Source organism: Halichondria panicea, chromosome 14 (assembly GCF_963675165.1).
Source record: "Halichondria panicea chromosome 14, odHalPani1.1, whole genome shotgun sequence".
Taxonomy (NCBI): Eukaryota; Metazoa; Porifera; class Demospongiae; order Suberitida; family Halichondriidae; genus Halichondria; species Halichondria panicea.
The window spans coordinates 6,075,352-6,089,255 of NC_087390.1; the positions used below are offsets into that span (position 1 = coordinate 6,075,352).

Below are 13,904 nucleotides of genomic sequence, written 5' to 3' on the forward strand. Positions count from 1 at the left end.
TGCAGTGATTAGCTAGCTGCCCAAATACAGTGTTGTTGTGCAATACAGCTGCATGCGTATGGTTTCGCATTGATTGACCACTGTTGACATTCCTGAACTGTTGTTAGCTACAAAATGGAGGACGCTGTGATGGCACAACTGTTGGGGATGGGATTTACGAGTGAGGACATCACTGCCTGTCAGAGGGAGCTCTCAGCTCAGGGTAAATACAGTCTACAAAAGGCTACAGAATGGTAGGCCTATTCAATATAAATTATCTTTACAAAAACATCATTATTCTACTATTTATACACAAGGCTGTACAATTTGATGGCTACTTGTCAATCACACAGGTTGCTACAACGGCAGCAGCAAGCCTCCACAGGTCAAAGTTCAACCAGGCGTCTCGTTCTCACTGCACCTCCTCGTGAGGTTGCTATGGAAACCAAACCAATGTCGTCATCCAGTGATCTGTCCTCCCAAAGTCACGATAAACCACTCAAAACCAGGTAATGCCCATGCACGATGTTTGATGAACAAGCTCTGAATAAATTGGAGCTCATTGTACATTTAACACGGTGACGGTGATTTATATGTTATCTTGACTTATTCTAGAACGTTCATAGCACATAAATAGTATAATCTGTTTTAGAAATTGAGCACGTAATTCCCCATTTATGGACATTTCACTAAAACACACTCACACTCTTCACCCCATCACACACCTCACACTCACACTCCTCACCCCATCACACACCTCACACACCTCACAGGTACATAGTGAACGAGGATCACAGTCGAGACAAAGATCGGTTTGCGGCTAAAGAGAGAGAGGAGGCAATAAAGAGAGCAAAGGTGATGCGCTTGGCCGACATCAAAGCAAGGCAACAAGTGATGCAACATATCGAAGAAGATAGAAAGTGAATAATAATCTGATAATAATTTTTGCTGGTTTCCAATTATCTAAATTTCTTTTAGGGCTAAAGAAGCGAAGCTAAAGTCTCCCACACAACCAAGCTCTGTGGCTCGTACCCTACAGGACGCTTCTTCACAGTCAGCTGACAGCCACATGACCAGGTCACATGACACTTGCCGGCTTCAGATACGTCTGCCCGATGGTCGAGTATTAAGACAAAGCTTCCCTACATCCGCTAGTCTTAGTCAAATTGTTGAGCTTGTTATGGAGAGCTGTTCCGATTGTGGGAGTGTGCAACTGATTCAGGTGAGTGGGTGGTGTGTGTGTGTGTGTGCAGCTGATTCAGGTGAGTGGGTGTGTGAGTGTGCAGCTGATTCAGGTGTGGGGGTTCTAATGTTAGAAAAGAGATAAGACAAAAACTGAGTACAGATAGAATCGAACCCTTACCCTCTTTCACTTGAAATTACATGTAGTTGCCTAACCTTACTAAGCCATCGGGTTATCATATGGATTGTGCCCTAAAAGAGGGACAGCTGTTAAGGTTTGTGTGTGTGCGTGTGTACAGTAATACTGTATACCTGTAGTGAGTGAATGCTCTCTGTCACTGTTGGCTAGCTTGTGCAGGAGGTTGGCACCTTGTAGCACTTATTGCATGTATGCGATACATGCGACTGCACTAACAATTGTAGTACATCAACATCTATATTGATCCCATTACACTGCACTAATTGCCACGCCCACACAGCCGTACCCTCATCGTGAGTTCACTCTCTCTGAGTATCAATGCTCTCTCCAGTCACTCAATCTCTGTCCCTCTGCCTCGCTCGTCGTCGCTAAGCAACCAGCCTCGTTAAAAGTGGACTCCGAACAATCTGCAACAGATTCTAACGAACTAATTGACCAATCAGATGACAGTAGTTCTGCTCAAGCTGTCGCAAACCCTCCGAAACAACGAAGAGTTATGTTCAATACAACTCAAAGTTCAAAGGGCAAAGGTCATCGACTGGGAGATGGCAGTGCTAATACTAATGAGCCAATGGATATGGATGTTGGAGGCGATAAAGATGAAGATGATGAAGAAGATATGGATCAGGATGACGATGACGATGACGATGCTAAAGACAATAATATGAATGTGAATATGTTCCCCCTTCGTGGTTTTGGACAGCCTCGTCCTGGGAAACCACACCCACTAGCCAGGGGGGCTAATCGAGGTGAGGGTGGTGTGTGTGTACTTGTACCAGTGTGTGCCCAGAATTTGTACAGTGTTGGCCATTATTTTCTCATAACACAAATTTACCTTTTTATGTGACAAACTAGTCCAGTGTGGGCACATCCCTGCTAACAAGTAGTGAACTAGCTACCCTAAGAGATGGTTATTTTTATCTAGAGGTGATTAGTACCAACCACCACCACCATTGACCAGTGTGTACATCACTGTATGCACAATGTTACTTTAGCCACTGTTTATGTGTTTTATTGCTCATTCAATGTATTTTGTGATTTATTTATTTTACATCTTTCTCCTCCACTCTACTACAGTTGTACCTGGTCGTTTTATGCCCGCTGGTATGGGGTTTGGAGGTATGGGGTTTGGTGGTATGGGGGGTGGTGGCGAGGGGGGCAATCGTCTGGGGGGCAAGGAGGCGGTAGTGGACAGTGGCGTACAACAACAGGCAATACGAATGAGAGAGGCAGGTCAGAGAAAATCAAATATTATAATTATTATTTTGATTACGTGTACAGTATAAGAATAATTTAAATTTAAATAATTATGCTAGAATATAAAATATAATTTTACCCCTCACACACACCACACACACACACACACACCACACACACACACACGCACACACCTACACACACACCACACACACACACACACACACACACACCTACACACACACCACACACACACACACACACAGCTCGTAGTGCTGCCATCAGACGTTCTGAGGCTCCCGCCCCTCACACATGGCACACTCCTCACACCCTCACACATCACGGACCACCCTCTCTTGAGGAGCTCTCCACACGAGCACTACTCACACTCAGTAGCAGTTACGGTATGCCGTCGTGTAGTCGGCTAAGCCCATTGGTCGCTCGTAGATTCATGAGGGCACTAAAGGACAAGAAGAGGCTTAACGTCAAAACACTAGCAGCTTTCCACGGATGGTAAATATTGTGTGTGCGTGTGGGTGTGGGCGTGTGTGTGTGTTGTATATAGTTCTAACTCTGTAATTATTTGATGATTGTTCATTTCCCACAGTCCTGTTCAAGTGATAGAGTTGGACAACTATATCTACACTACCAATGAACTACTACAAGCTCTGTGGTCAGTATTACATTATTACAGTTACAGCTTCACCTTATACAAAGCTATTCTCACTGTATGTGCTCTTGTGAATGTTATAACCCTCCCTCTGCACACACTCTACACTCCCCACACACACACACACACACGCCCACACAGCTACTTCCCCAGTATCACGTCACTCAGTTTGGGCTCTTGTTCCATTATCACAGACAGAGCCATCACATCACTGCTTCCATGTGAGCATTTCTCTGCTTAGAACTTGCTATAATGTACAGTGAACCTGTCTATTGTGGTGTCCCTATAAGCAGACCACCCTAGCTAGCTATACTGGTTAGTCTGCCCAAGGGTCACCAATATATAGACAGTATTACCGTTATTTTTTTCAGTTTGCTTTTACAAGTCTTCTAACCTCAGCCCTTCATGCACTGACCCCCCCCCCCACACACACACACATACACACACACACACACACCCAGACCTTCATGCACTGACCTCACTCAATCTCAACGGCTGTAGACAACTGGACGAGGTCATCTGTCGAGGAATCAGAAGTGAGAATGCTTACGTACTATCATTATTACCGTATGTCATTAGTAATATTGCCGTTGCCCTTATGGCATTTTTTATTTTATTCATTCCCTTTTCAGGTTGTACTTTGCTGGAGGTACTAAAGTTATCGGAGGTGAAGGTGACTGACAGGGGGTTTTCCCTACTCCTGGCCACGCCCCTCACACACCTACAAGTGTTGGACCTTTCCAAGACTCAGATCACAACTAAATCACTCCGACTATTACCAGCAGGTACTGTATTACAGCAGCCCTGTGCAATACTTTAGATTAGGCTGAAAAGTTGCATTCAGTAGCTCTCTGATAGTGCTGCGTGTGCAATTTATTATGGCCATAGTGTCCGAAAAAAGTGTGGAGGTTCAAAGCTTTCAGCTGCCATAACTTGAATTTCCGTTGATCCAATTTAAACGATTTTATGATTTTCTGAAAGCTTAGAAAGAGACCTTTAAAATGACGTCATCAAAGTTGATATTTGAGAGAGAAAAGTATTTACCAATTTGGCGATACCATGGATTATAGCCCATGGTCAAAGGCCGAAAAATGATAAATTATGGCCCCAACAAAAATTTGGATTGAAACACATCATTTGAAAGGTCTCTTTCTAAACTTTCAGAAAATCACAAAATTTTTGACATTGGATCAATGGTACTAAAGTTATATCTGTTGAAAGATATTCAACTACAACAACAGAGAGACAAAAGAAATTCATTCTGTGGCTATTAAAAACCTTATGGCATGCTTAAAGCAAAGTTCTGTGGCGAATACCAGTGGAGACTGTACTAAAGTAAAGCAACCATGCAATATCAAAACTAAGAGATGCACTTACTGAACTAGGTTTTATTAGTCATCAATCCATAAAATTAATAATATCATTCCCTGTAGGATCACCAAATCTTGAATCACTCAACATTGAAGGAACAACCGTAAGTGTTAATTTGAATACACGTTCACTTTTATAGCATCTCTCTCTACTTATTTTTTTGTTATTTTTTACGGAACCGTTTTTTTTTTCGTCCTTCAGATTGATAACTTCTCTTTGCTGAGTCAGCTTCCTCGACTGCACACACTCAACATTGCCAACACTCCCGCACACAGTGACGTGGGTACGCTCATTGGTTGCCGTGGGTTACACAGTCTGAGTCTGGTTGGACTGTGTGTGGAGACAACAGCACTGGAACAACTGATGTCAGGTACAGTACGTATGATAATATTATATTACCAGTGATGTGTGCCCAGGATTTTTGAGGTGGTGGCTATTTTCAATTAATTCAACACACAAATTATTGATGTGGTAAGCTATATAGTCCTAAGAGGTGGTTAGTACCGACCACCACCACCGACCAGTGTGGGCGTGGTTAGTACCGACCAGTGTGGGCGTGGTTAGTACCGACCGCCACCACCGACCAGTGTGGGCGTGGTTAGTACCGACCACCACCACCGACCAGTGTGGGCGTGGTTAGTACCGACCACCATCACCGACCAGTGTGGGCGTGGTTAGTACCGACCACCATCACCGACCAGTGTGGGCGTGGTTAGTACCAACCGCCACCACCGACCAGTGTGGGCGTGGTTAGTACCGACCACCACCACCGACCAGTGTGGGCGTGGTTAGTACCGACCACCACCACCGACCAGTGTGGACACATCACTGCATTACTAGATGAAGGAGTTACTATTATATTGTATAATTATTGTATATACAGTGGAGCCATTGAATAATGGATACTGGGGGGAGGGGGTAGCTTTGCCCCGTTATAATTATAGAGAGACTGCTCGTTAGTGGAAGCTATGATTATAATGTAGAAAGTTACGTTTCATGTGTTGTAACTTGTTATTCCCCAGCTCTACAGTTAGAGTCTCTGGTACTACCTGATCGGAACTACTTCTCTGATGATGGGCTCAAAGTTGTGTCAGGTTTGTGGGTCATGTAATTTTTCTTTTGCACAGCAAATTAGAATGTTATTTTCTCGCCTTACTCAATGTATAGAAGAATCTTTGTCTGAGGAGGAGACTAGTTAGTTAACCAGCACATCAATAGAGTACTACTAGTACCGTATTGCTGGAATGTTTTGCGAGCATACCAGACCAGACATAAGCGAATTTTACGAGTGCTGATCACTTTCATTGCAGAAATAAAATCTTCGTTGCCAGAACGCAATAGTTGATCACAACTGCTGATTTCACTCGAATAGCACATTATTGTATTTCTTCCTTATTGTATTCATGCTGGAGCATGTTTGACTGTGTGTCTCCATTGCAGGGTTTCCGCTGGCCCACCTCAATCTGATGGATTACTGTCATGTTACGGACCTGGGGATATCACATGTTAGTCACATGACCTCGCTGCAAGTACTGACTCTGAGTAGAACTAAACTGACAGATGAAGGAATGCCGTGTCTAATGGGTACGTTAGTGGCTGAACACTTAATCCCTTATACCATTATACATGTAGCGTGACATTTTCGAGGTGCCTAATTCGCTGTTTTTGAGGGTTAGCAACTCTCTAACAAAAATTGTTCCAAGAACATAACGTCCGATTTCAAAGCTAAAAAATGCATTTGATAGATAATGCTGTATAGTTATGGTGTACTTAGATCAGCAATTTTTAGAGGCCCAAATCCTCCATTTCTGGAGGAAAAGCGTTGGTGCTTTTAAATTATCATATACACTGTACGTTTCTCTCTCTGTAGCATTGACTGGTCTACATGAGCTGAGTCTGGACAACACGCTGGTGACTGATGCTGGAGTCATGTGCCTCTCGTCTCTCACTCGATTGGACGTACTCAGCCTCTCAGACACTAAGTAAGTGGGTGTGAATGTGTGAGGGATGGGGTGGGCGTTAGTGTGTGTATGTGTGTGTGTGTAGAACCGAAGGTACATTGTCGTTTCTCTTCAGTATAAAATTTGTTACTATTTATGCCATTGCATGTGCAGCCCTATTATATAGATTCTTTGTGATCTATTTCTGTTTCCAGGGTGACCAGTCAGTTTATCCTGGACGGGTGCCTGGACGCACTGGGCATGCTCAGTAAGCTCAACCTAAGTCGTACAACGGTGTGTGATAGTGGGATGACCAGACTACAGCTGCCCTCTCTCACCATGCTCAATGTCAACTGGACCTGTGTGACCGAGAAGACATCGTTGGATACACTGCGAAGAGGTGAGTGTGTGTGGTGTGTGGAGTGGGTGGGGGTGTGTGGGGAGGGGTATAATGTTTACAGTGGATTCCCTCTTAGCAGCCAAACATTTATAAAGAAAGGCCAAGCAATACAAAGGCCAGCTCTCAAGTAAACTGTTTGTGCCTTATGTCCATCCATAAGGTTTGTTCACTGTTATAAAAGGGGTTCCATGCACTGTACATGTATGTCGAAACAGTTTGGGTGTAATGTTAATGCTTGCAGGTTGTGTGAGCCTAATATTGTCATTTGTTTGCCAACTATGTGTATAATAATAATAGCTAATTCTCCGCCCACACTATCTTCCCTGCACAGGTTGCCCACTATTGGAGGTACTGGGGAACAGTAATATTGGACAGCCGTTACCAGGGCAACTACCAATAGATGGAGAGGACAATCAGTAAATGCTATTTAGCAACATCTACCATACAAAATATTTTATCCTGTTGTGTTTCAATCATGATTATTTGACTGCCAATGAAAAATTGATTTTGAGAATTTTTTGTGTAGTTTTACACGCATGCGCAGTAATTATTATTAATCCGGCCGAGTTGTCTCTAAAATAAAATAACACTGACCTGACTGCCTATATTTTTCAATTTTGTTCGAAAAATTGCCTGAGCTGCATCGCGCCTGTCCTCTGAAATTTATATCGGCCTGGATTCGAGGCTAACCTGTGTGGTGCTGAAAGATTGTCTCTTCTAACGTTCTGTAGTGTCCTTGATAGAGTAGTAACACTCCATGGACAACTTTTGCTAACAACACAAACAATACATGTACATGTCCTTAATCCCTACAAGCTTCCTACATTTAATACAAGCTTACTACAAGGTTCCTACAATCAATACAAGGTTCCTACGTTACGTATATACCACAAGGTTCCTGATAATTAACCTCTAGTTCACCCTTGGGTAAAATAATATCTGCGTTTGGAATTCATGATCCTTTACCAACTTATTCGTGAATAATCGCGCATGCGTAGTTCAGAAGGCTCTTGATGACACAGAGGCAAGGCCTGCAGATGGTACCACAGGAACACCTGCAACAGCTCACTTGTTAAAAGGTTGTTTTTCATCAACATTTATTTTTATTGGCTTGTACTGGGTCCAGCAGGAGCCATATTGTCTTGCTTGTGATAACCTTGCTCCTCCTGTTGGCTGAGCACCAGCTCTTTTGACCCACCTTTCTAATGCCACATTATTTCATGCTGTACGATTCGCTCACGTCGCCCCAAACATGAGTTAGTTACTAGTATCGCAAGCCAGACATTTCTCCACGAGACTAGCCTCTTCTAGCCACGCTATTAATTATTATTGCAGCCCCCACCATTTTGGCTATTACGTAACATATAGATTGGGCCAAACGCATGCGTAATGAGATCTAAAACACTATAAAAAAGCAAAGCTCTCAGCATCTTTCAACTGCAACTCAACCAACACTGAAGCAGAACTTCTTAATCATCACATCATCATCTGATTCAAGAAGAGTATCCTGATGAAGTCTTCTATCATTTTAAGCATCCTTCTGCCCCTTGCTCTAGTAGTGATGGCTGCAGCCAACCCTGACAACCCAGGTATATAAAATGCCACGTTGATCGATACTCATTAAAAGGAGGCAAGATGTACCTAAGATCATTGCTAAGATGTCTATAAATAATTATATCTGCAAGTGCTGTACTCATTGATTTTTGCATGTTTCATGATTTTCAATGGAATCGCATGATAATTAGTATTTGTCATAGTGATGCATGCATGCCATCTAGAGATTAATATTCCATCATTTTACAGATCCTGCCATTATTAGTGTTGCGACACAATGGCCGTATGGAAAATACTCAATGCTTAAAACCACATCCGGATGCCCCTCAGGATGGTTTAGTGGGTGGAGATATCAGGATAACGAAGACAACGGCAATGGAAACAGTTTTAGGCCGTATGACATCACCTCTTACCTTCGTTTTGACACTGGATCCAATTTTAAAACGTATTACTGCACAAAGAAAAATATTAATGGAGTAGGTAGTTGGCCAAATGGAAGGTACTGCATTGCTCGATTCGGTGGCAGCTGCCCCAGTGGTTTCCAACAAGGCTTTCGATACTGGGATGATGAAGATAATAATAATGGAAATTCCGCACAAAGTGTACTCCCCGCTGGCTCTTATGGAACAAACACGAGGATCGAGTACTGCTGTAGGAACAACGGTAGCCCCCACAGTGAAATTGCTCTTCCTCCTACAATGCCTTTTGTTCTTTATCGCTATCTGGGCGTTTGCCAGAGTGTCAAAGGAATGTACAGCACAGATCTCTTCATACACTTTGACGATGAAGACAGTGGCAATGCTAATAGCTGCGGAGGGCTATATCCCGAGGGTTCTTGTGGTAGAAACCACGAGCTTAATCTCTGCTACTACAGAGCACGCCGCTAGTGTACATGCATGCATGATTGTATAGCTATAACTTGTGTAGTATATAATGCTGATTAGCAGCTATTGAAACTGAAATGGGAACCTTTCTTAGTATAAAATATAGATGCATGCCAGAAAACTGCTTTGTAGCATCAGTTTGTACTTTAGAGACAGTTTATAGAAACTTGTTGATATAATTATAACGTTGAATATTTATCATCATTGCAATATGCAATAATTATCATATACATGTGCATGAGAATTCTGGGGAATAAATGAGTAAAATAAGCGAAATGTCCAGTGCAGAAAGTTAATTATACAGTATGCATGCATGGTGGTGTGTGTGTGTGTGCGTGCGTGTGTGTTTATTGGACACCTATATATAGAGAAGGATCCCAAAGGGAGTGCACAGACCATGCAGTATAATAATAATAGTATAGAAGCGATAAGGAGGCCCCCACGGCCCTATTTCACTACATAAATTCAGTAGATGAATTTTGCCACCCAGAATGCTTCATGTAGAAAAACTCGACTCATTCACAGTAACTTCCAACAAGCTTGTACACTCACTATACGTTCGCGACACTTCTGTTACAAGGGCACATAGGTAGTGAACAAGTACAGGGAATTTAAGGATCGAAGTTACTTGCTGTGAAGTAACGAGTTAAATATTTGAAGTAGATGTAGATGTAGATTAATAGTGTATGGGCAGCGTGTTCCAAAACCTTACTACACGGTTGAAATAGAAATGACGGGTGGTATTGTAGTGAGATACATTGTGTACAAGCTTGTTGGAAATTACTGGATCAGTTTTTATACTCAGTAAAGCATTTGGGTGGCAAACTTGATGTACTGGGTTTTATGTCGAAGTTGTCAGCTGGTAGACTCGCTGGCCACTCCCATCATCACTATCTTGAGGATTGGGACTGGTCAACTGCCAATCTGCGAGTTGTTCTCATTACCGAAATCGGTAATGACCAATCACAGTGCAGAAGCACTGTCATCTGACATATTTCACCCACGTAATTCGTTGTAGTTGGGCTGGGTCTTATGTTGTATTAGATAAACCACGGGACATAACCCACATTCACCTGATAGTTACGCAACTTTAGTCAACCGCACAAACCACAAAATGATGTCATACAACTAATTAAAATTCCACAAGAACAACTCGCAGATTGGCAGTTGACCAGTCCCAATCCTCAAGATAGTGATGATGGGAGTGGCCAGCGAGTCTAGTCAGCTGGCTGCTTCGTGCATTTCAAGCCAGTACATTGTACTTAGCCTAGCCTAGCCTAGCCTCGATCCCAGGCCGAGTTTTCGCTTTTATAACGGTTAGGCGAACAACTGGGCCTGGGATCGAGGCTAAGCCTGCTATCAAGTCTTGTTCATGTTTGGCAAGAATGTAGGTAGACTATAGTTTCATCATTAATATGGTGGATCAAGTGAAGAGTGTGAGGTAGAGAACTTGGTGCTGCCATCATCAGCTCGTCGACAATGACACTATAACCGAGAAATTTAATATGTTTAGAAGTGGCCAAAATTATTCAACTTGGTCCTAATAAGTACGATCAGTATAAGTGCATGTGATGCTATAATAACATTTCTTTACACATTATTGTAGGATCTGATGAATATCGCTCGAACTACGCTGAGCTCTAAACTGCTGACTCAGCACAAGAACCATTTTGCCAAACTCGCTGTACAGGCCGTGTTACGCTTGAAAGGTTCCGGCAATTTAGAGGCCATTCAGATAATCAAGAAACTAGGTGGAGAAATGAGCGACTCATACCTAGAGGAAGGTGGGTGTGGCTATCTAATTAAAAGAATCTTGTAGTTGTATTGTGATCGATACAGCACGCTGCATTTAAATTTCATGGTACCTCTGTAAATCACTTCATTAGATTATATATCTGAATAAAGGCTGCTTTAGACATTATATTTTGGTTACACAATATCGTATTTGTGTGTGTGTGTACATGTAGTATTACACCTCCCCACACCACACTCACACACACACACACACACACACACACACACACACACACACACAGGATTTCTACTAGAGAAGAAGATTGGTGTGAACCAGCCTAAGAGACTGGAGAAAGCTCGCATCCTCATCGCCAACACTGCCATGGATACTGACAAGATCAAGGTGTTTGGGTCCAAAGTACGTGTGGACTCCACTGCCAAAGTAGCTGAGCTGGAAATGGCCGAAAAAGTGAGAAAAAAATTGGTAGTTTTAATTTCTTTCACTTTTACTCGTGTGTGTACGCGTTGTAGTTTTGTTGGCTCATTCTGTTGTTGTTTATTGCCTCCCCAGGAGAAAATGAAGGATAAGGTTGATCTCATTCTCAAGCACAACATCAACTGCTTCATTAACAGGCAAGGAAAATGCTCGTTATAAAAAAAAGACGGAATTTCTTAGCTCTATATTTATGTATACCTTCCCACACACACACACACAACACACACACAGGCAGCTCATCTACAACTATCCCGAGCAGCTGTTTTCCGATGTGGGAGTCATGGCAATAGAGCACGCTGACTTTGAGGGCATAGAGCGATTGGCGCTGGTATTGGGCGGAGAGATTGTATCGACCTTTGGTGACCCCGAGAAGGTCAAGATCGGAACATGCGACGTTATTGAAGAGATTATGATCGGAGAGGACATGGTGAGATATGTCATGTGATACCATATAGCGGGTAATTTTTGTGGGGTAAAGAATTTGTTTATCTGGAAAACGGTGGTTTTTGCACAAATTAATAATATTTGCCTCTTTTAAGTAGTGAACAAGGCCTAGGAGGTGGTGTCTAGATCCAACCACCACCACCGACCAGTGTAGGGACACTATGCTGCACTGTACTATGTTTAATAGTTATTTTGTAGCCACTGTGTAGAGCTACCTAGAAACTGTCGAAGTCTACGCACACCCTCACGTGCACTTATTAAGATTGTGTGTTTTGGCATGTGATGAATTTCTTTATCTGACACCTCTTGTTTGAGCGCAGTCAATGAGCAAAATTTTATTATCTGATGCCAATTAAATCTAGAATTTGTTATAGATGCGCACACACCCACACGCGCACACACCTCACACCACACACACAGCTGATTCGCTTCTCTGGTGTGGCCCTCGGTGAGGCTTGCTCCATCGTGATTCGTGGAGCTACTCAGCAGATCCTGGATGAGTCAGAGCGCTCCCTCCACGATGCTCTGTGTGTACTACAGGTGAGTTCCCAGTCTCTGCACAATCTGTAACTCTATAATAGGGGTATACTGGTTCTTGCACCTCCTGTAGGGGACGGCTCCTGAGTGACCGGCTGTGAAGGCACCAGCAGTTCCCCATTCGCTGCTACAGAAGTTCTTAGTCTCGGTGTCATAGGCGCTAGGCGCGAGTGACTCCCCCAAATAATGACTCCCGGTCACTCCTACCTAGTCACCAGTGACCCCCGGTCACTCATGCCTAGGAATAAATAGCCTCGATCCCAGGCCGAGTTTTCGCTTTTATAACGGTTAGGCGAACAACTGGGCCTGGTACTAGTTGTCTGCGCATGCGTCAGTCGTTCGTCAGATTCTGACGAATGGATATTCTCGTTCACTTTCGTGACATTTATATTCGTGTACTATCGTGTACTAGAAGTCAGTTCCCGTTTTATCATTATTGGAATCGATTGGAATGGCTCTTAGCTGAAGCTTCTCTCTTCTCTGAAGCTTATTCTGAAGACTGAACAACAAGGGAAGAGGTATAAAGCTTTGTCAAGCTTGTTAAGGTCAGATATTTTTGTGTGGGCCCTATGGCTATGCTATCAAGTCTTGTTCATGTTTGGCAAGAATGTAGGTAGACTATAGTTTCATCATTAATATGGTGGATCAAGTGAAGAGTGTGAGGTAGAGAACTTGGTGCTGCCATCATCAGCTCGTCGACAATGACACTATAACCGAGAAATTTAATACGTATAGATCTACACGTATTTAAAATGTCTACTTCTCTGTACAGGAGCAATGGCTAATATCCAGCTATCCCAACAGTGCTCCTCTTGGCTATACTAACGGACGAGACTGGACAGTTTGAGGTAAGGGTTTAACCGTCTTTGGTTTCTTTTAACATTGTCCTATACTTACAGACACAGGACTGGAGTATGACCTGCTCATTCGAGCGTTGCTGGGTAGCTCAGAGACATCAAGAGAATCTACGTTTTCTCAAGCAATGAGTTACGAGTTGGGGCCTAGAATCAGAGAAGTCCAGCAGCCTGCTAAATCTTTTTGAAACGTAATTTGAAGGCATTCAATCATCCTGAAGTTGCCCTGGGTCACTGTAATTGTGCTGCAGCACAACTGGCAACTCCCCAGGCCTTTGTGAAGCAGCTCCCTATGTGCATCTTTTGTGTACTCACTCTGTGCATTTTCTGTGTACAAATTTCTATTATTGATTTATTAAATATTTTTGCCGACCACAAATATACAATGAAAATTTGACGCATGCGCAGACAACTAGTACCAGGCCCAGTTGTTCGCCTAACCGTTATAAAAGCAAAAACTCGG

At 43.0% G+C, this 13,904-nt stretch overlaps 2 protein-coding genes and 1 long non-coding RNA gene across 8 annotated transcripts; all 3 read left to right on the forward strand.

Annotated features, from left to right (window-relative positions):
- Positions 1–44: 44 nt before the first annotated feature.
- Positions 45–7,452, forward strand: LOC135347837 (uncharacterized). Of its 2 annotated transcripts, none has more exons than XM_064545927.1 (18): positions 45–202; positions 333–488; positions 753–899; positions 958–1,201; positions 1,641–2,109; positions 2,438–2,593; positions 2,824–3,070; positions 3,165–3,230; positions 3,369–3,448; positions 3,689–3,763; positions 3,860–4,012; positions 4,661–4,701; positions 4,800–4,968; positions 5,621–5,692; positions 6,039–6,182; positions 6,469–6,580; positions 6,754–6,938; positions 7,270–7,452. In XM_064545927.1, exons 2-18 carry the CDS (start codon positions 418–420, stop codon positions 7,356–7,358), a joined length of 2,520 nt encoding a protein of 839 aa, XP_064401997.1. In that variant the 5' UTR covers positions 45–202; positions 333–417; the 3' UTR covers positions 7,359–7,452. The 2 variants fall into 2 exon arrangements, with proteins under 2 accessions (XP_064401997.1, XP_064401996.1); XM_064545926.1 differs by having other exon boundaries at positions 99–233.
- Positions 7,453–8,338: 886 nt separating this feature from the next.
- On the forward strand, positions 8,339–9,574 carry LOC135347998 (uncharacterized). The gene is made up of 2 exons (XR_010398587.1): positions 8,339–8,527; positions 8,742–9,574. It is a non-coding gene; the product is annotated as an uncharacterized LOC135347998 (long non-coding RNA).
- Positions 9,575–10,720: 1,146 nt separating this feature from the next.
- On the forward strand, positions 10,721–13,820 carry LOC135347963 (T-complex protein 1 subunit beta-like). Of its 5 annotated transcripts, none has more exons than XR_010398565.1 (9): positions 10,721–10,923; positions 10,983–11,160; positions 11,413–11,579; positions 11,682–11,743; positions 11,838–12,033; positions 12,471–12,590; positions 12,661–13,132; positions 13,360–13,435; positions 13,487–13,820. XR_010398565.1 is itself a non-coding variant. In XM_064546121.1 (7 exons), exons 2-7 carry the CDS (start codon positions 10,989–10,991, stop codon positions 12,676–12,678), a joined length of 735 nt encoding a protein of 244 aa, XP_064402191.1. In that variant the 5' UTR covers positions 10,721–10,923; positions 10,983–10,988; the 3' UTR covers positions 12,679–13,344. The 5 variants fall into 5 exon arrangements, 1 of the variants encoding a protein (XP_064402191.1); XR_010398567.1 differs by having other exon boundaries at positions 13,493–13,820; XR_010398566.1 differs by having other exon boundaries at positions 12,661–13,105.
- Positions 13,821–13,904: the final 84 nt, after the last annotated feature.